The 21,312-nt window shown below is 38.4% G+C and overlaps 2 protein-coding genes across 10 annotated transcripts in view; one reads left to right on the top strand and one right to left on the bottom strand.

Annotated features, from left to right (window-relative positions):
- Positions 1-18,645, top strand: part of armc2 (armadillo repeat containing 2) — a 39,090-nt gene extending 20,445 nt beyond the window's left edge. For 4 of the 8 annotated variants that reach the window (XM_073856143.1, XM_073856141.1, XM_073856140.1 and 1 more), the window contains exons 17-19: positions 1,164-1,303; positions 3,157-3,292; positions 18,105-18,643. In XM_073856143.1, the coding sequence (XP_073712244.1) occupies positions 1,164-1,303; positions 3,157-3,292; positions 18,105-18,168 (340 nt within the window). In that variant the 3' untranslated portion in view covers positions 18,169-18,643. Of the gene's footprint in view, positions 1-1,163; positions 1,304-3,156; positions 4,095-18,104 lie in introns of those variants that run through there. The other 4 variants (XM_073856145.1, XM_073856144.1, XM_073856139.1 and 1 more) reach the window with 4 other exon arrangements.
- The window catches only part of sesn1 (sestrin 1), a 52,295-nt gene continuing 36,739 nt past the window's right edge, over positions 5,757-21,312 (bottom strand). Inside the window, exons 1-10 of one of the 2 annotated variants that reach the window (XM_055185951.2) lie at positions 11,498-11,719; positions 10,590-10,655; positions 10,263-10,463; positions 9,997-10,179; positions 9,347-9,577; positions 8,052-8,199; positions 7,828-7,940; positions 7,556-7,746; positions 7,331-7,475; positions 5,757-7,245 (exon numbers count right to left, since the gene is read on the bottom strand). In XM_055185951.2, coding sequence (XP_055041926.1) covers positions 7,159-7,245; positions 7,331-7,475; positions 7,556-7,746; positions 7,828-7,940; positions 8,052-8,199; positions 9,347-9,577; positions 9,997-10,179; positions 10,263-10,463; positions 10,590-10,655; positions 11,498-11,599 — 1,467 coding nt within the window. In that variant the 5' untranslated portion in view covers positions 11,600-11,719 and the 3' untranslated portion in view covers positions 5,757-7,158. Of the gene's footprint in view, positions 7,246-7,330; positions 7,476-7,555; positions 7,747-7,827; positions 7,941-8,051; positions 8,200-9,346; positions 9,578-9,996; positions 10,180-10,262; positions 10,464-10,589; positions 10,656-11,497; positions 11,720-21,312 lie in introns of those variants that run through there. The other variant, XM_055185950.2, reaches the window with a different exon arrangement.

Genomic DNA, 21,312 nt, shown 5'->3' with positions numbered 1-21,312 from the left:
AAAGAAAGACATCAACATTTTGGATGAAATAGTGGTGAGTAAATTATCTGGATTTTTTTTTTTAGAAAATTGACTTATCCTTTAGCTTTGTTTATACTCGCGCTTTGGTCCGCAACGCAAGGCTCCGCGATTCGCGCGCGCGTCTCACCAAACGGACGAGGCGTTTATAGTTGACGCGCTCGCTGTTGCACTATTTTTTGAACCACCAGGGTGCGACGCGAGCAATAATGTCAAAAACAAACACAAAGAAGAGGATAGAAATCGTCGTCCACTGCAACAACCCTGGTGCTTTTAACATCAGAGTTTGATATATAAATATGAGAACATGAATAAAACAACAATCTTTTAAATATGTCTTTATTAAACATTATCATTTCATTAACGTTTTTACTAAACAAACAGTACAGACATCTTAAGGTTTGTATTTTATTCCTCGTCCAGTGGTTCATTCAATACAAATATAAGCCAAACATTCTGAATCATGTAAAAGAATTTGTGTTTTTAACTGCAAAGTTCCCGTACTTTACTTCCAGAGTGTCAGATAAATAAATACATTGTTTTGCTTGGATTGATCAAAGTGATACGTCACAGGCTTGCCTGCTCGGACAGAATCACCTCAAGTTCGGACATTTTCGGATGCGGAGCTATTCGCAAAGTTACAAAAAATGAAAGTTACAAAAAATGCCGTGCACACCTCCACGCGAAATGGGCTCTCGCGCACCCAACGCACACGACCGCCCACTCTGCGTTGACGTCATTTTTGCCGCACACACCAACGCGCCTGTGCGGACGTGGCGAGTATAAACATAACTTTAAGCATCAAGTAAATGTTTCGTGTTAAAGACGGGGTGCATGATCTCTGAAAGCCAATGTTGACATTTGAAATCGCCTAAACAAACACGCCCCTACCCCTTCTTTTGATAGACCCGCCCCAAACATACGCAATCAAGGCAGCGATGTCGGTTAGAAGAAATGCCCTTTACTGCTGATTGGCTACAAGTGTGTTTTGATACCCGGCCCGACTCCCTTTTCCAAATCATGCACCCCGCCTTTAAGGGTATGTCGACGAAGGCTAAAGAGAATTAAGAAAATCATTTTGCACTACTATCTGTTCATTGTGATTTGTCTTTAGTATTGATATGCTCTCTCTTGATTTATTACAGGTTGATTGACTGTCTGCGTGACTTTGGACCTCAGGATTGGCATCTGGCTACTGTGTTGTGTCAGACTCTGTGGAACTGCGTTTTAGATGGAGAGTTGCAGCATACTGAAGAGTTACTAGAAATCTTACAGCTCTACACAGGTGCACAAACGCAATCACACACTCAGGCCCTGGTAACACCTGTTATTAAAGGGATAGTTCACCCAGAAATGAAAATTATCCCATGATTTACTTACTCTCAAGCCATCTGAGATACACATGTCCATCATCTTTCAAAACGAACACACTTTCAATTGTTTCAGAAAATGTCCTAGCTTTCCAAGCTTTAAAATGGGATCTACTTTCTTTAAGGCCAAGAATGTGCATCAGTCATTCACAAAAGTAATTCACATGGCTCCAGTAGGATAAATAAAGGTCTTCTAAGAGTAAATAATGTAATTTTGTAAGAGAAAATCCACATTTAAAGGGGACATATGTTGAAAATCTGACTTTTTCCATGTTTAAGTGCTATAATTGGGTCCCCAGTACTTTTAGCAACCTAGAAAATGAGAACAACCCAGTAACTTAGTTTTGGTAAACAATTCTCTGCAAGCATTTAAAATAATAGGCCATTGTTGTAATCTGATTTTATCCAACCACAGCACTGCCATTTAGTGCAGAGATCAGCTTATTTGCATTTAAAAGGACACACCCAAAAACGGCTCATTTTTGCTCACACACCTACAAAGTGGCTATTTTAACATGCTATCTATATGGTATTTTGAGCTAAAACTTCACATATGTACTCCGGGGACACCAAAGATTTAAAAAAGTCTTGTGAAATGTCCCCTTTAAAAACATAAATATTTTATAAAATAACTGAGGGTTTGTTTGTCTGGAAGATGATGGACATGTGTATCTGGGATGGCTTGGGGGTGAGTGTATCATGGGGTAATTTGCATTTTTGACCAAACTATTGCTTTAAGACCTGTATTGGTGATGAATGACTAAATGAAGGGCATGCATTATACGCTCATCAAATAAAATATACTTAATCCCGGCCTCAGGCCTTTCAGAAATACCTGTTTGTTGGCAGAATACTTTTATAAGAATTAGATGAACGACGGCGTGCATACATTTGCTGCATGTTTTTTTACCTGGTTAAAGGGTGTACTGAATATATTAGGATATTGACTGATTTTTTTTCAGCATTTTACCTTTATTCAGAAAGGACAGTGCAGAGTGACTGGAGACTTTTTTTTAGAAGTGACGATTTTTGCACGCACTTAAGAGGGTTTTGCAGTGAAAGACAGTCAAATTTGTTAAATACCAATGAAATGACTTATAAGTAGGCATATAAATAATTACAGACTAATAACCTTCTCATTGTTATTAAAGTGAAATTCTTTCTGTTTTTGAAGCTTTGATTGTGTTTACAGTGCGCAATATAACACATGTTCATGTTTCATGTGTAAAAAAGCAGTAATTTTCACACAATTGACTTATCTGTATAGCGCTGTTTTCACTGTCCTAAAAACAGGCTGATGTCTTCCTTGTTCAATGAAGTCCCTCTTTCAGAAATACGTAACGAGTTCTGATTGTGTAGTTTGTTTAGTGTGTTGTGTTTCTATAGCAGCTTAGCTTGCCGTTAGCTTAGCTGCCGACTGATGTATTCCTGTGGGCGGAGTTTACTCAACAAACTGTTCTAGTGACGTCATTAAAGCAGGAAGTAGAGGGCTCTAGTCCAAACCGGCCATTCGCTGTAGGCTTTGAAAGGCGAATTCTGTTAAAGAAAACATATCACCTGGCAGTGAACTTTGAGATTTATCATTTTACAGGTATTATTTATGCTATTATAGCAACATTACACACTAACTAGGATTTAAAAAATGGGATCAGAAAGAAGGGGACCTGATGAAAGAAATGCTTATTTTCAAGAAAAAATGTCAGATGCACTTCAAAGGTTTTGCATCGGTGATCTTCATTTGTTGAAGTTTTGGCTTCTCTTCTGACAGACAGAGGGCGTTTGCAGTGGTCTGCTAATGATGGAGTCAGACAGGTCCAGGAAGCATGCTGGGAGTTACTTTTTCTGCCTGTAGCTGAGAGGCTAAAACAACGTTTACATAATGAAGACATTACTGAAGTCCATCAGTAAGCTTGTCTGATACACACCTACTTGCAGTTCACAAACACATATGAATGTATCGTGTGTATATTGCACTTTAATACTTTGTCACTTTTGATGTTTTAAACATTTTGGACTGTAAATGGTAATAAGTAATTAGTAATTATGACCAACAAATTTGCAAAACAACTTTTATTGGTGGTCTATTATATGCAACTTGAAACTGTACTTGTCTTAGATTGAAAAATGGTGTTTTACAAAAGCATTATGTGTGTCAAAAAAAAATTTTGTTCTTTGGATAAAACACTCATGGTCATCTCAGTCATCTCAAAGACTTTATTAAACAGACCGTTTTAGAAAAGTCTGCAGGAACACAGAATAGAAACATGGTCTTACTTACTTAATACAATCACATCAAACTGATATAATATGGCACTGCTGTCTTCTGACCTCAACCAACAGTTACATTTCACAGCTACAGTCTGTACAATAATAATCAGTTTACGGTTTACAGCTGCCGTAGAGGTGATTGGAATACATAAATGTACAAAAGCCAATGACCAGAACATGTAATGGGTGGTAATTTTGTTTAACTGGTTTGTGGTGAGAAACTTTTTTCCCTTCAATGTCCAGTTTGTAAAGGCAGAAACAACTTTTTACAATTTCTAAGGGACTTCCAGAAAATATGCCAGTGACATTGGTGGTGATTTCCATTTAAGATGACCCTTTACTGGCATTAACAAAACCTCATAAGCAAAGATATTTACAGATACAGAATAGGAAATTACCAGTAGTTTAAAGGGACACTCCACTTTTTTGCTCATTTTCCAGCTCCCCCAGAGCCAAACAACCGATTTCCACCTTTTCTGGAATCAATTCAGATGATCTCCGGGTCCGGCGCCAGCACCTCCAGCATAGTCCAGCACAATCCACTAAACCCGACCAGACCACTAGCATCGCGCTCCAAAACAACCAAAGAGATATTTTTCCGTTTTCAAACTTGACTCTTCTGTAGTTACATCATGTACTAAAACCTAGTGATGGGCGATTTCGAAGCACGCTTCATGAGGCTTCGAAACATTTACGAATCTTTTGTTTCGAATCATTGGTTCGGAGCTTGTTTCAAACTTTTTTTTTTATTCTGCATTAACATACAGAGATTGTTTCAAACTGGCCAAAGTCACATGATTTTAGCAAACGAGGCTTCATTACGTCATAACTGTTTCGAAACGTTTCGCAAAATCCGACAATTCACCACTAGGGGGAGTTGATCACAAATGACTACAAGGTGAACTCGGGTCAGTTTTATTGTAAAAGTTTATAAAACATTCATCCTTCTGACTAATAACACTACAATTGCGTCTACTTTTTGTTTATAGACAGATTTAATGACAAAAAATGTGCATAATTAAAAAGGGAGTTTGTTTTAATGATTTGTTTGCCATAAATAAAACTAAAAACACAGAATACACTTTTAATTAAATTAAATAATTTATTTTTCTTAAAAACATATTTTAAGAACAATACTGCTAATTTTTTGTAAATAGTGTAAAATGTTTGGACAGACCTTGCTGCTTTTACACTATTTTGACCAGGAGGTGTCCCCAGCGTGTATGGTGTTTCGAACGCTTCGAAAAACTGAATCAATTTGCAAAGCAATTGGTTCAATTGATTCAAAGCTTCGAAAAGCTTTGTTTCTCTCCCATCACTACTAAAACCGAAAGAAAATTAAAAGTTGCAATTGTTAACTTTCAATAGCAGGGGACTATTTTCGGGCACTGCGTAATATCATTGCGCCTACTGCAGCCATGGTATAAGTCCTTGATTATTACGCCAGAATGAGAGTATAGTTCCTAGCATATCGACCTAGAAAATCGCAATTTTAAATTTTCGTCAGTCTTAGTACACGATGTAACTACAGAAGAGTCAAGTTTAAAATAGGAAAAATATCCAAACTCTTTGGTTACTCTTCAGCACGATGCCAATGGTCCAATCAGATTCAATGGACTATGCTAAGCTACGCCAAAAGTGCCAGCGCCAGACCCAGAGATCAGCCGAATGGACTCCAAAACGGCAAGAATCAAATGTTCCACTCTAGGGGAGCTGGAAAATGAGTATATTTTCAAAAAAAGTGGAGTGTCCCTTTAAGGGAGAATTCATAAAAGAATGGTTCTCATTTCAACAATGTTACTTCCTTTAATCCTTACACTGTTCTGTTTAAATCATTATTTCTTTCTATAGCCCTAGTGTTTATGTGCTGAACCACTGCAATAATCTCTGCTGGTGAGTGGATGTTCACCAATATAAAATATTGCTTATGTGTCCTGATATCAATGTATATGAACTATATTCTGAAGCTATTCATAATATGGACAGCTTCTTAAATTTATGAGAGGTTAAGTTTCAATTCTTTTTCTATTTAATACTGGATGTTTGTTAGTGACTTTTTGGGAACAAAGGTTTTGTGTGATTAAATAACAAATAATCCAACCATTTAAAAACCATGTTTTATTTCTTTTCATCACATTTTTTTTTATAAAAGTGTCAGTAACTGACAACAGTCTGTTGAAAAACATCCTCACATCCATCTTGAAAAAGTACCATTCCTCAACTAGTACTGCCACCATCAGAATGCAGTACTTGACTGGTTTTAATAAACAAAAAAAGACAACAGATAATCTACCCTGCTGAAAAAAGCACACACAAAACAAAACGGATCTTAGTTCCACTTGAAATGAGAACAAGCATTATTTAACCCCACAACTGCGCTGTCGTTTCGGGTTGCCTGGATGTTAGCGTCTGTACACAACACCAGACAGCACTTAGATATTTAAAGATACATAACAGGAGGTATTTAGTTATAATGAACCCCAAAATTAAAAGCTTGAGGCGTTAAGATGACCACGCATTAAAGGGAAGACAGATAAGGCAAATAAATCAGAGCAAGGCAGGAAGACCTTTTTGCTTTGAGCACAGCCAACAAAAATAAAAGACAGAAAACGGTCATCAAAACAAAATGGCTACATAACAGCTGAAGCATATCTTGACATTAAAAAAAGTGCTTTGATATATTTAATGCATCCAAAAACAAAATAGTAGAGCCTATGATGAGATTTTTTTCTTACAACATTCGCACGTTGGAAATGATGTCACAAAGTGGTGTCGTACAGTAAACTATAACAAGGGCTCAGACCGCTATGACTTTTGAATCGCACTCTCGCTCTCTCTCATGCACACGAACAGTCGTTCTTGTATTAGCTTATACAAATGGGTGATGGTTTGGGTATCTCGAGGCCTCTCAATTAAGGAAAGCAGCTTGGACAGATGGCACATCAGCATCTGTTGCCAGTGCTGCGCATGACTAGGCACGCGTTTATGCAAAATCAGTGATGCTTCTATCTCTAGCCACAAAAACACAATATAAAAACAATATGGAAACACACTAATAGATAGGCATTGAAGTGCAGTCTATCTGCACCGTGCTGGAGTTACTACATATGTGTGTTTTTTTTTATTCGTATCTCACAAAAAGAAGATATGATTATACGGCATCCATCGCAGATGCATTTGAAATACTAAAAGGAGGTCTGACCTCCAAAAGCTCGCATCGCAGTCTCAGGTTGTCCACTTGTGCAGCCCCAATTTGAGCTTAATATGCTGAGACGCCCCCTAGTGGCCAAATATGGCCCTGCAAGCTGAGCAGCCACACAAGTGATTCGGTTGTTTTTCCTTCTTTGACCAAAACAACCTTGAATCCGATCCTCTTGTCGGCCGTCGTTTATTCTTCGTTTTTCTTTTTTTTGTAGTTTTTACTTTTATTGAAGTGTCCCATGATAGCAACATCAACAACAGTAAAAAAAAAATTAAATTAAAGGTAGACGAGAACTGCACTTCATGTCATATAGCGAGTGATGGCTCTCAGAGCGTAAAGCAGTTCCGCCTGCATGCGCGCTTCCATAAGAAGCAAATTAACGTGAACCTGGTGAGAATGAGAATGAAAGATGATGATTAGTCGCAAGAATATTTAAATCCGATCTGTGCCTGTTCATATTTGTTTTCCTTACTTTCTCAGAATGCTGGAATTGCCTCCAAAAGCTGTCGTACATCCTCCTGGAGATCTTCTCTGGACTGCACACCACAGTCTTGATGTAGACTTTAAAACTGCGATCTAACAGCTGGTTTATTTCCCCATAGTCGTAATCGTCGTATCTGCCACGAAATACAGAGAATGAGCACAATGCTGAATAATATATTCTTTACTTGCAAAACACTGAGCCCCAAGGACTCACCGTATGCCAAACATGCAGTGAATGTAGTTCCAGATGGCCCTGCGGAGCATGGAGGTGTCCACACCCTGGTGTGTCGCCATTGTGTTATACGTCAGATTGTAAGCGATCTGAAACTTTTCATCAAGCAGCTGTCCAAAATCTGGATACAATCGATTCACAAGGGAAAAGCCGTGATCCTCCCAACTATAATCCTGTTGATGCAAAAAAATACCATCATTATTTTATTCTCCATTGCGATAGGCCATTTATGCATGTGAGACAACGTCCTCTACCTGCACTCTAAGGGTGGGCACGTGTTCTCCTCTCCTGGAGAAGTCTTTGTAGCCATAACTTGGATCTTCAAAGTGTCTTGACACATCTCTGGACGGTACACACTCCTCATCCTCTGTTGACCAAACACAAAGTGATTTATGATCATCATCCTATCCATGCATTACGAAATGTCTCGGTTGTATATAACTTTGACCTTTAGGAGTTATTTGAAGCCTTTACTTACCCGAGGTGACCACCAGCATGCTTTCAGTCTTCTCCCTCTCAAAACGTGTGGCCATTTCCTCCTGACTGGCCTCCTCTTCATCACGACATTCTTGTAGATGCTTCATCCGCTCCATCAGCACCTCCACCTCACCAGATGACTCTGATACCTACGCATACATTTATGTAGGTCATCATTCGCTTACATTAAAGATAAGGATGAATAATCGCGATTAATCTATAGCGGAATAAAAGTTTTTGTTTATATCATATACGTGTGTGTGTATAATAACTTTGTATAGATAAATGCACACACATGCATGTATATATTTAAGAAATATTTACATGTGTATATACATTTGTATATTTGTGTGTCATTTATATTATATATATATATATAAATAGAAATACTCCTATAGATTAATCACGATTAATCGTTATGCATCCATAATTACAGCAGTATATACAGTAGGGTTAGGGATCTCATTCCTTCTTAAAGGGACACTTCCACTTTTTTGAAAATATGCTCATTTTCCAGCTCCCCTAGAGTTAAAACACCCGATTCCCACCGATCTGAAACCACTCAGCCGATCCCTGGGTCCGGCGCCAACACTTCCAGCACAGCTCAGCACATTCCATTGAACCTGATTAGACCATTAGCATCGCGCCAAAAATAACCAAAGAGGTCGGATATTTTTCCCATTTAAACATCGACTCCCCAGTGCTTACATCGTGCACCAAGACGATGGAAAACCAAATGTTGCAATTTTCTAGGCAGATATGGGTAGGAACTATACTGTCAAACTGGCGTAATAATCAGTGACTTTGCTGCTGTGGCGTAGTGATATTACGCACTGCCCGAAAATAGTCCCTTTGGTTACTTTCAATAGCAGGGGACTATTTTCGGGCAGTGCGTAATGCGTAAAGCCATGTTACATCACCAAAGTTATTGATTATTACGCCAGAATGAGAGTATAGTCCTAACCATATCGGCCTAGAAAATCGCAACTTTTAATTTTCCGTCGGTCTTAGTACACAATGTAACTACAGAAAAGTCCATTTTTAAATAGGAAAAATATCAAAACTCTTTAGTCATTTTTAAGCACAATGCTAATGGTCTAATCAGATTCAATGGATTATGCTAAGCTATGCTAAAAGTGCTAACGCCAGACCCGGAGATCAGCTGAATGGATTCCAGGGTGGTAACAATCAAATGTTTACCTCTAGGGGAGCTGGAAAATAAGCATATTTTCAAAAAAAGTGAAATGTCCCTTTAAAAGACCTTGCAAAAATTGCAGGTTTCTCTACTTTTCTCACCTGATGGTTCCCCAGCATCTCCTCCAGGCTCCCGTTGCCATTGGCAATGTCACAAACGCAGTAACCGCTGAGTGAAGGCGGCCTGAACGTATGTCCCCCATCGGTGTGAATGTCAGGGGTGATGCCACAGCCGAATGTAAATGAGGCCATTGAGTGATAGTGTGTGAGCAGCACCACGGCATGAATTAGCTCGGCCAGGGACCAGCTGTGCTCTTCTGCCTTTAGTAAATTCTGTTAAATAAAAAAAAACTCAATTATCATACAGAGTTAAGCTCAAACCTTCATAATAAATGCTCAAAATGAGTTAATCAATGTCTTTAGGATTACATGTTTTATGTAACTTTACAGGACAGCCGCACTCCAGGAGTATAGGTTTGATATCACTGAACCTGAGATGTCATAGTTGGCTCTAAATGCATAATAAAAACCATGATATAATTGATAAAAGCTATATTTTTTACAAACTAAAAAAGGTGTCCAAAGTTGGAAATCTTGTATAGCTGCACAGGCCCTACATAAATCTAGTTTGACGACTGCTCAAGTAGTCGACCATCGTGACCCGTTCAAATTACAAACCTCTCTGTCCCTATTACGCTTACATAACAACCGTAGCCAGGTTTCCTGGTGTGACTGTGAGGTTGAAGTCATACCTCGATGTGTTCTTTGGTGAGAAGCCAAGGGCGGTGGGCCAGGATCTTGTTGAGCTCTCCGAGAGCCCGCAGCTTCTGTGGGGCTTCCTCCAGACCGTTCAACCACTTTGGATCACCTCCTACCTGTAGGAAGTCATTCACGTGAAGGTTGACCAGATACGTGCATTGGTGCCTGGCTGCAGCCTGTTGATAACAAAAAGCGTGTTTAGAGAAATCGGTGAAAAGCGGTAAAAAGCTATACACACCGTGCAAAAATGCCATCTTACCATTATCCCTATATAATGCCTGCAGTGAAGAGACAAAGGGCCGTCCATCTGAAGCAGGTAATGCTGTGTCTTAAGAAAGCTTTCCAGATACTGAGGATGGAAACCTATCACTAGGGAGATGTTGTCAAGGCGACCGAGCACTGCAAAGGCATCCTCGAAAATCGACTGGGTCCTTTCATCCAATTTACTGACTTGAAGTATCTAAATAAATACACAGTCAACATCAGGAAATCTATGCCTATGACTATTTGACTGTAATGGGAACATTTTTGTAAGAATAAAGCAGGTTGATATTGAGATGTCTATCAAGTTTAAAGTTTAACTAACCTCTTTTTCCGGTATGAATCTACTTGGTCCGTTTCCCAGGGGTCTGGGGATTCGCACCCCGATGTCCTACAAAAGAGCAATTTACGGTTTGTGTCTTTCAGTAACAAGATTACATGATGCACAAACAGGTCATAACCAACATTTTGGCAATAATACTGGGATTACATCGAAGACATCTTGGCATCAAGCCCGGAGCTTTTAAAACAACATCCTTCACGAGCTTGAATGACTCCAGAATATTCTCTTACAATGTAATGCATGAGCTATAAAAGAATAGCAATTGTTTGCCAGCAATTCATAAACTAAACGATATAAATGCTCTTAAATTGCAATAATAGCCAAACTTTGTACAGTATTCATAGATGTCAGTCATAATATAGGTGAGACAATGAGTCAAAATAACGCGAATCTATCAGCTCGCGTTCTCTATGAATTAAAAGACTGTGAGTGCTGTAAACACTTACAAAAGCACTGAATCAGACAGTAATATCTTGAGCAATAGTATATAAACATTGTTAAACATCATTAAACTTAAATTCCCCGAGCAATGCGATCTTTGCATCTGCGTTCCCGTCTTTCTCTGCGCTTCGCACAATGGAAATCCTTTTAACGCGCTGATTTACAAAATTTTACGTTAATAAAAACTTTTAAGGTTATTTAACAATGACTTGATATAGTCTCTCATTGATTAAATGTGATTTACATTAAACGCAGACTGAGAAAAACAAGTCAGTGGTCTGCGCTCACAAAGCAGCCAAGTACAAAGAACTGACTGCACTGCAGCAAACGGCCCGACTGAACGGAGATCTTTAACTTTAACCGCGGCTTAAAAATGAATGAAAAGTACCATTTAACAAACCCGTTAGTTTTCAGTTAACCTCAATTTCAACCTCTCATCCGTTTCTTACCTTTTTACTAAGCCGCTCGCACTCTGTGCAAATTTTGAACAAGCCTGTCACGGCGATAGAGTTGTTTTCCATAGTTTCACTAGATGTTGACGCGTGCCTCATTTTAAGCTTTCCGTTGTGAGTTTGTATTTTCTTTAGCTCGGATGTTTTTGAGGCATTGGAAAACACTAGTCGGTCATAGCAGCTGTTCAAGCTTCCCAGCAGAATAGTCAGCCTTAACTAGCTGTCCTGTGGTAAATAACAGGCTGCGAATGTGAGTGACGCGGCCGTGAGCCAATCGCTTTGCGAAAACAACCTACGTTGCTCCAATCAGCGCAAAGAAGGCGGGGTTAAGGGAGGGGTTGAAACGCGAGTTCAGACAACGGTACTACTGATATAACTACTTAACAAATAGCGATACCCTTTGTTTGTTTTAATTGTTAATTAATTTAATTCGTGATTGGAATTGTATTTGTATTAGATCTCATTACTTTCTCCATTGGTTTCAGGATTGGAAAAGTAGTTTGGTTAATGCTTAACATGATTTAACACTTAACTTATTCAGTATACAACTACTTACATTATCTCGCTGTATGATATTAACCTCACTTCCGCCTTGAATTTCGTTCAAAAAGGACAGAATAAATACTAGCCCGTGTAAAGAACAGATTTAAGTAGCCCTATCGAGTGGGAGGGGATGTTTTTCCTTCAGCAACCGCGCACAGCGATAACAAACCACACGACGTGAACTAGGATGACGGCATTGACTACAGTGAAAAACAAGCAAGGATCAATCCTGCTCTTGGCTTAATACGCTGCATAGGAGCCAAGTCAAAGCACCTTTTGGCTTTAAAATTGATTACTTTCTAAGAAAGAAAAGTCACTACAGGTTGCTCAATTTGTTTACCTCGAAAGGACTGAACTATTGAATGCAGTATTCCCTGACTGAATTATTAGATTCTTCTGAATGACACACACACACACACACACACACACACACACACAAAATAAAAAATTTAGATTTCAGCACAACACTTCAGATATGTTTTCATGTTTTCTAAAAATAAATCGCTTCCATGTTTGCTAAAGCAAAATCATATTTTTAATATGATGCAATGCACTCTAAAGCACAAATGTTCACTTGTGAATGTTTGTGCTTTAATCTATCAAGGTGATGCAATGCATTCCCATTGGTTGTTCACGCAGGTTAAAGAGTTTGTTCTGTTTCTGTCTATAAACTCTCTATAAAATGCAATGTTACTTGCATGCTTCATTTTTCCCTCTATATCAGGGGTTCTCAACATTTTTCACTTCGTCCACAACCATTCGAAGCCCCCCACTCACAGTGTCTACCAAATTAAATATACTACTGGAGCTTTAAAATTTATAAAAGCTCACATTTGAGTTGTTTTATCTTATTCTAATGTTTGTTTTGTTTTATTTTATATAATTGAGGCCATCTTGAAGCCCATCGAAGTTTGTTGTGGCCCCCTAGTGGCTCCGCCCCCTTGTTGAGAAACACTCCTTTATATTGTAATGTTGTTTTTGTAATAGCTATACAGTACATATTTCCAGTTCAGACCGGTGCAATTACATCCAACATTATGCACCATCTGATATTCACATATTCATGTACATACAGTACTGTGCAAAAGTCTTAGGACACCATGCTACCATTAGATTTGTTGTTTTTGCAATTGTATAGTCATCATATATATAATTATTTCTTAGTCTCTTTATTAAAATACAACCAGAAAATACAGGAAGTTGTATAAGCTGAAGTGTCAAGTATTTAGGGTAAACTCATCCACTTGAGCAATAGCAGGCAACTGCAGGATCTTTTAAAGGGGCCATGGCACAAGACTTTTTTAAGATGTCAAATAAATCTTTGGTGTCCCCAGAGCACATATGTGAAGTTTTACCATATAAAAATTGATTATAGCATGTTAAAATTGCCGCTTTGTAGGTGTGTGCAAAAATGTGCCGTTTTGGGTGTGTCCTTTAAAATGCAAATGAGCTGACTAAATTCAAACACTGATCACAATGATGGTGGTTTGTTGCAATTAAAACTCAATTGTGCTTTTCTCTGCACTAAATGGCAGTGCTGTGGTTGGATAGTGCAGATTAAGGGGTGGTATTATTATAATAAGAGCTCCTTATGACATCATAAGGAAAGCCAAATTTCAACAACCTATTTTTTCATGTGCTTATAGAGAATGGTTTACCAAAACTACGTTACTGGGTTGATCTTTTTCACATTTTCTAGGTTGATAGAAGCACTGGGGACCCAATCATAGCACTTAAAAATGGAAAAAGTCCGATTTTCATGCCATGCCCCCTTTAAATCTAAATGAAATTAAAGGTATTGCCGAGGATTTTCTTTTTCCGGGTGGATCATCAAGTCTATTGGTCCTCCTAGTTGTCAATCAGGAGTGTTGCGCAATTGCATTTTTTAAAAAAGTGGAGAAGGCGGTTCTTTTCTAAAATTTGAGAAAATCCTCCGCTACACCTTTAAATCCTAATATCTATTTCTAATCGAATGACTTCAGGACTTGTGTTTCCCCCAAAAACCTCAAGATGTGTTTCGTGCCAAAAGAGGTCACATTAAATACTGACTGATGCCTGAAAAAATAAATTTACTTCTGAAAATCTTTTGTTTTTAATTTTGTGTACATATGTCCTGTATTTTCTGTTTGTATCTTAAAAAGAGTGAAAAATAAATTCAAACTTTGCTAAAACAACAAAGCTGGTGATGGTGGCCTAAGACTTTGCACAGTACTGTGTATATAATTATTTTTTCTCCCTATTTTATTAATGTTGCAAATACACCGGATTATATAATTCGCTGTATCTTTTCTAATTTTACAAATGTTATAATACATAAAACTTAATGCAATAGTGTACTGTTGTGGATTGATGAATGCTCAAACAGTGGGATTCATGTCCTGTGTGCATAAGAGGGCCATCAAAGCTTGTGGATTTGGCATCGCTCACGAGATGAAGAGTAGCTATTCAGCATGTCTATTGTGTCTGAAGGGACAGTCCTACACAGGGCTGAGAGGGTGTAAACAGACCAGCGCAGGAGTCAGCACTCTGTCTGGGGTAGGGGGGGTGTTAAATCCGACTCACTGAGCATTATGGTGCTACAGAAACCTACAGAAGAGACAATCAGCGTTTGCCTTGCGCCCACCACAGGCAGGGAACTCTTTTTATCATATAAAGAACCCAGCAGTAACTATTATCTGAAAACAAACTTGGGCTTTACTGTACCTACAGCGTATCACAACGGTGGGCTTGATTGTGTATCTATGGGAACGGCACAAAAAAGTTTCACACAGATAAGGACTTAACTCCTGTCTCAGAAATAAAGCTGTAAGGCTTTAAAAGCAGCTGACAGAAACTCAAATATTGCTCGATGTGTACTGTACTCAATAACCAGTTATTAAAGTATCAAACAATTGCATATGAGGAATATACACCAAATGTATTTCTACACAAACTTGCTTATATTGTTTGTTTCATCACTATCAAATTTCACTTCCACGCTAACATCAAAAACACGTTTGACCGCAATTTGGAGCTATACCAGCCAAACGACAATCAAAGACAACAGCTAAAACATTAACTAGTCCTTAGAAAATGTTTTTGCATGTACTTGTACGGTGGCTGTGAGAAAAAAGCCAACATCTGCCAACAACTCAACCTCGGTCTGTGACTGCCTGCCAGCGTTAAACATTTGGTTGTGTGTGAAAGGGTGTGCGTTTGTAGAAGCGCGTCTCTGTGTGAATGTGCGTTTCTGCACTGTTGTTTTTCTTGTGCCGAACGAGCAGCCACACTAAAACCACAAGCCTTCGGATGTTCAACAAGTGGCAAAAAAGTTGCCTGACGCAGCCCTCAACTCAACCGGTTTCCTCCTGACCTATCAGAGAACAGGGGAAGAAAAAGTGAAAAAAAGGCAATGACATGAGCCTAGCAACAGGAGCCAGCCAATCAAAAACCAGAACAACAGTTTCAGGGTCCAATCTGTGTTTTTCACCCTTACTCCCCCACTTAAGTGCCTCTTGAAGAAAAAAAGTAGCTCAACTTCGAAATGAAGTTGTGTTTGACTCGGTTGGAGCGATATGATTTTATGACCCAATGCATCTGCTACTTTGTACACAGAGAAAGTTTTGCAAGTTGACTAAAGTCTTTGCAGCCTTGAACTTTAGACCATATGGTGTGACAATAACTATAATAGGAAAAGAAATATAAAAGAAAGGGAAATTTAAACAGACTTTCAGTCATAAGTGCTTATTGTTTATGCAATTTGAGTTTAATTTCATTCGCTCTGACACTGATTAAAGTCTTATTCTCTGTGTTAAACAATATCCCCTTAAAAGTCAACATTACGATCAGGATGGGGTGAGGGGGAATTACAAATTTTACTGTAGATTCTAGGGTATTTTTCTTACTGTTTTAGTTTCACTCATTCTTTTTCTTTCCAAGAAATCCCTCTGGTTTGTCACTGCCAAATGTGTGTTTGTGCTAACTTTATCACTGTAAATGTGCACATTGTTCCGGTTTTGGTCCTGGAGATCCAACTAGAGATCAATGTCTACATCTACATCATCAAAAAAAAGCCAAGGGATTGCCTTAATCTGCTGGATAACCGGTTACAGATCAGAAGTTTTCTGGATCACCTTTTCAGTGACTATCCTTTTCCCATGTACTTGCATTACAATCAGAGCTCAGTGACTGGCAGAAAACTATGTTCACACAAAGACACAGATTACTGATGAGATCTTTTTTAAAATGTAAATTGTTTCTCCTAGAAATGAGAGTGAGAATAAAATGGAGAGCATTTCTCGATAATCCCACTTCCCTTCTTCAGAAGACATTTCGACAATGTCTCTCTCGATTGTGCTCATATTTGCTTTGAATTCAATATTCAAAATTTTTTATAGGCATATATACACTATACTGCCAAAAGTTTTGGGACACCTGCCTTTATATGCACATGAACCTGAATGACATCCCGTTCTTAAAGGTGCAGTGTGTAAATTTTAGCGGCATCTAGTGGTGAGGTTGCGAATTGCAACCAACAGCTCAGCCCACTGCTCACCACTCGTTTTGAAACGCATAGAGAAGCTACAGTAGCCGCCACTGGAAAAACATGTCATCGTTGGAGACAAAAATGTTTGTCCGTTAAGGTGGCACAAAATGGCGACTTCTATGTAAGGGGATCCTCGTGCATATAGATAAAACATCTCATTCTAAGGTAATAAAAACATAACTATTCATTATAAAAAGGTCTTTATACACCCATGATAATGCAATTTTGTATACTATATTGCATTTCTGTCAAGAGATCCTTCTAAAAATTACACACTGCACCTTTAATCCATAGGGTTTAAAATGGAGTTGGCCCACCCTTTGCATCTATAATGCCACGGTAGAGGCGTCAAGCACGAGTGATTTTAATGTGAAGACGCGTTGACGCGCGTCTGAAGGTTTTGCGGCACAAATTAGGTGTTTAGCGCGGTGAGCGGGAAACGCAAAGTTAAAAAATTTGAACTTTTGCAGAAAAACACGCTGTGTTAACCAATCAGGAACTTGCTCTGGTAGTGAAGTGATTACAGGAAGCGAGCGGATAACCTTAATCTAGGGGGTGGTGATGGCGCAGTGGATAAGACACACGCATTTGGGGTGAGAGAGCCGGGTTCGAATCCACTGTGACACAGCATTGTGTCCCTGAGCAAGACACTTAACCCCGAGTTTCTCCAGAGGCGTGCGACCTCTGACATATATAACAATTGTAAGTCGCTTTGGATAAAAGCGTCAGCTAAATGAATAAATGTAAATGAGCGGAGTCACAGAAGCCTCCCATGACGCGAATTTCGGTGTGAATGTCTCGATGACTAGAATTTCACGTGCGGCTTTCACGAATGAAGCGAGTACACTCAAAATGTTCAAGGGGAAAACTAGAAGCGGTAGACGCGAATTTGAAGCCTCAAACGCGGCATGTGTGAACCCATATTTACAGCTTCAACTCTTCTTGGTAGACTTTCTACAAGGTGTAGGAGTGTGTTTATGGGAATTTTTGACCATTCTTTTAAAAAAAAGGACATTTGTGAGGTCAGACACTGATGCAAAGGCCTCGCTCATAGTCCCCGCTCTAATTTATCCCAAATATGTTCTATTAGGTTGAGGTCAGGACTCCAATCCATGTCTTTATGGATCTTGCTTTGTGCACTGATGCACAGCCATGTTGGAAGAGGAAGGGGCCATCCGCAAACTGTTCCCACAAAGTTGGGAGCATGAAACTGTCCAAAATGTCATGGTTTGATGAAGCATTAGGGGGTTCCTTTCACTGGAACACCTGAATTCATTGATTTGGAGGGGTGTCCCAAAGCTTTTGGCAATATTGTGTAAATGAATCTTTAGAGTAGATCCTAAAATAAACCCTACAAGAACAATCCTTGAGCTCAGTTGTCTTTCTCATGACACTAAACATCTAACTATCTTGCAACACTTTCCTTAATCAGATCCACTTTTCCGCTCTTCTTTCCCATCCTTATATCTTCTGCCAATGTGTCTGGTTATGCCTCTCACCCAGCTTCCCGTGTTTCTCTCTCTTTTCTCTTTCTAGCACTTGGATTCAGCCTGGGAAGCACATTGATTGGAAGGGCTCAGTCCAGCATCTGTCTTCCTGAAAGAGGTGCGGTTCGTAGGAACAACCATACAAATGCACACCGACGTCCACATACAGACAGTCAGAGGAAATGGCACTCCCAAAGCACAAACTACACAGCACGCATACTGTATGCATACACGCAAACTTTACTCTAAAAACTGTTAAACAGACAACTAAACGCAAGGAGAAAAATCAGTTTTTTTGCATTGGTGAACAGCAGTCACACTGCGTCTACAGTTATTCTCTCTCTATGACTCTCCTACTCAATAGCTGTCGATCTGCTGAGCACTTTGCATGTGAGGAAGCCAAAATTTCAGTGGATGTTATTTTTACAGGAGTGTTCACAGCTGCTGCAGTACAATACAGGGGGCAAAGCACACACACTTACAAAATCCACTACTCTTATTTCATAAAAATAAGAGGAGAGACTCCTATTCAGTTAACTTAAGCATGACACTACTGTAATATGATATTTTTGAAAATATTTAATGTGTATATATGCTGTCCCTATATTTGTGCATGTTCTCTGAAATACGGTCCTTCCAGAAAAGTTTTTTTTGTGATTGTTGCGGGCAAAAATCCTTGATCTTGTGGCACGTTTTCTTAAAAAATGTGATGGAATATGCAGGATATTTATGCAATTTTAAGTGATGAAATTGCGGGAACTTGCAAAAACTGCATGAACTTGCAAAAACTGTTTACAGCTTTTGCAGATTTTAATTGATGTATAATTACGTCACTTCCTAACATTCCCATGACAACAGGGGACATAGCTGTGCATGTGTGAAGTAAATGCAACATTTTTCAACTTTCTGCTAAGATATATATGACTTTTTGCTACGAAAAAGTGGTTAGCAGAAATCTGCAATTTAAGCGGCAAAAGTGCGGTGTATTTAAAAAATGCGGCCCTCAAATAAATATGCGGACTTTGGCTGATTACGCATTGAATCATGCGATCGTATAATCGCGTTTTTCTGGACGGACTGGAAATAGCATGAAAGGGTGATTCTAATATTAAATCAAGAACCAAACGGCCATCATTTCTCTAGAAGACAAATCAAGTTACTTTTAAGAGATGTTATCTACAGTTTATCACACGGCTCATTGGAATGCTTGATTCTAATTGGCCAGTCATAATATTGTCAGGTTTGACAGGTACAGTTTAATATAATACAAAAAATCTTTTGATGACATTATATTTACAAATGATAAAACCAAACAGCATGTTAAAACTGATAATAAACATGTTTTTCCTTCACGGAAGGTCTGCATTTGTTAAAAATGAGTTATTGCAATATTTCAAGTCAAAATTTTATGTCCCTTACCTTACTTATAAGGTAAACAGCCATGTAATAATGGGATAATGTACAGGCAGCTGGTTAATATCGTAAAATATGCCCCTTTGGGTTGATGCAAGACCCTCCACTTCATCCTGAACTCATTGTCGGAGCTTATTTCTGTGATAACAACTGGCTTATTGTACATATCCCTACATAAGCATTGATATAGCATATGGCATGCTTAAAACAGTGTCATAAAAATTAAGAAAAGGTTTTTCATTTGCTGTGAAACTGTATATAACTATGATGCACAATCAATAAAACAAGACTGCTACGGTAAACAGGGCAACTCAGCAGTCCCTAAAACTTCTATTTCATGGAAGATATGTTGTTTGCTTCGGTCTGACATGGACAGGCTCAAAAAAAACAACACTTGTTCCTCATTTAGACCATAGAGAACTTGTAGCTGACTGTTCCTCAAAACAAAAATAAATATGAAATAGATCATCTCATCTCTTCTTTCTCACACTTGTAGAGAACTCACAAAGTACCATTCATTGCTGATATGTCTTAGCGCCAATAAGCTGGTTTTACAAGGCCCAGAAAATCTGCCTATTCAGCAGAGGGATTATAAACATGACGTATTCAAAGGCGATCAAACCATTAAGGCAGGGTAGAGAATAAAAAAGATACTGTAAGCATTGGTTAAAGTGGATAGATATCTATTCATTCACTTCCCTATGAGTCTATTACCTCTATTAATATTTTTATTATACACTAAAATAAATGCAATAAACAAACCACCCTTCTATTATACAAGAAAGATGCATAGATAAAGTTCACGAAACTTATCTAGGTCATGTATATATGTTATATTTAACCCAGTTCAAGATAAGAATTGAAGAGCTCAGATGCAAACACCTCTAAACGCCACCTCAGTCAAAAATGAGATATGATATCAACTGAATGGTCTTGGCACGTATTACATGCTCAAAGCTTTAAATCCACTTAATTTTGGTCTCAGACCATTCAGAAATACAGGTTTGTTGGCAGAATACATAACGGGCGGTTTCCCAGACAGGGATTAGACAAAAATAAATTTGAGAGCTGTCCAAACTGATATCTTAAAATACATCAGTGCCCTTTGTTTTGCCTCAAAATGCACAAAATTAATGTTTTTAGTAAGGCATATTTGTTCAAACTAGTTATATTTCCTCATTAAACTAAGATCTAGTCCTGACTAAAGCTAATCCCTGTTCGGGAAACCAACTCTACGAGTTAAATCAAAAATAATTTAATAAATTACAAGAAACAAACGTAATTCGACTATTATAACTTCCAATATATGCAATGGAATTTATGAAATTAGTGATAATAATAGCAGCACAATGCAAAAGATCTTAATAGTTCTCATCAAACAAACACAAAAAAAAATACTGTGATCATTTCCTTATGATTCTGAGAAATGAAAATCCAATTCATTTCTAAGGTAAACTATCCCTTTAATGATCCAATAAAGGCTTTGTTGTCTTAATGCAATTTCTGTTCTTAAACCATTTTCACTGTCCGCTTCCTCTTTCTTCATCAGATGAGGATTTGGATTAAAGCTTCTGAGGCTAAAAATGAGGCCTGTGCACAATACCCAAAAAAAGTCCAGATCTTGGGCCATGCAGCCAATTAAAGGATTGGTCCATTTTCTTAAAAAAAAAAATACAGATATTTACTCACCACCATGTCATCCAAAATGTTGATGTCTTTCTTTGTTCATTCGTGAAGGAATTATGTTTTTTGAGGAAAACGTTCCAGGATTTTTCTCATTTTAATAGACTTTAATGGACCCCAACACTTAACAGTTTTAATGCAGTTTAAAATTGCAGTTTCAA

Source organism: Misgurnus anguillicaudatus, chromosome 18 (genome assembly GCF_027580225.2).
Source record: "Misgurnus anguillicaudatus chromosome 18, ASM2758022v2, whole genome shotgun sequence".
Lineage (NCBI taxonomy): Eukaryota > Metazoa > Chordata > Actinopteri > Cypriniformes > Cobitidae > Misgurnus > Misgurnus anguillicaudatus.
The sequence above is the reverse complement of the archived record's forward strand: the minus strand, read 5'-3'. Positions and strand labels throughout refer to the sequence as shown.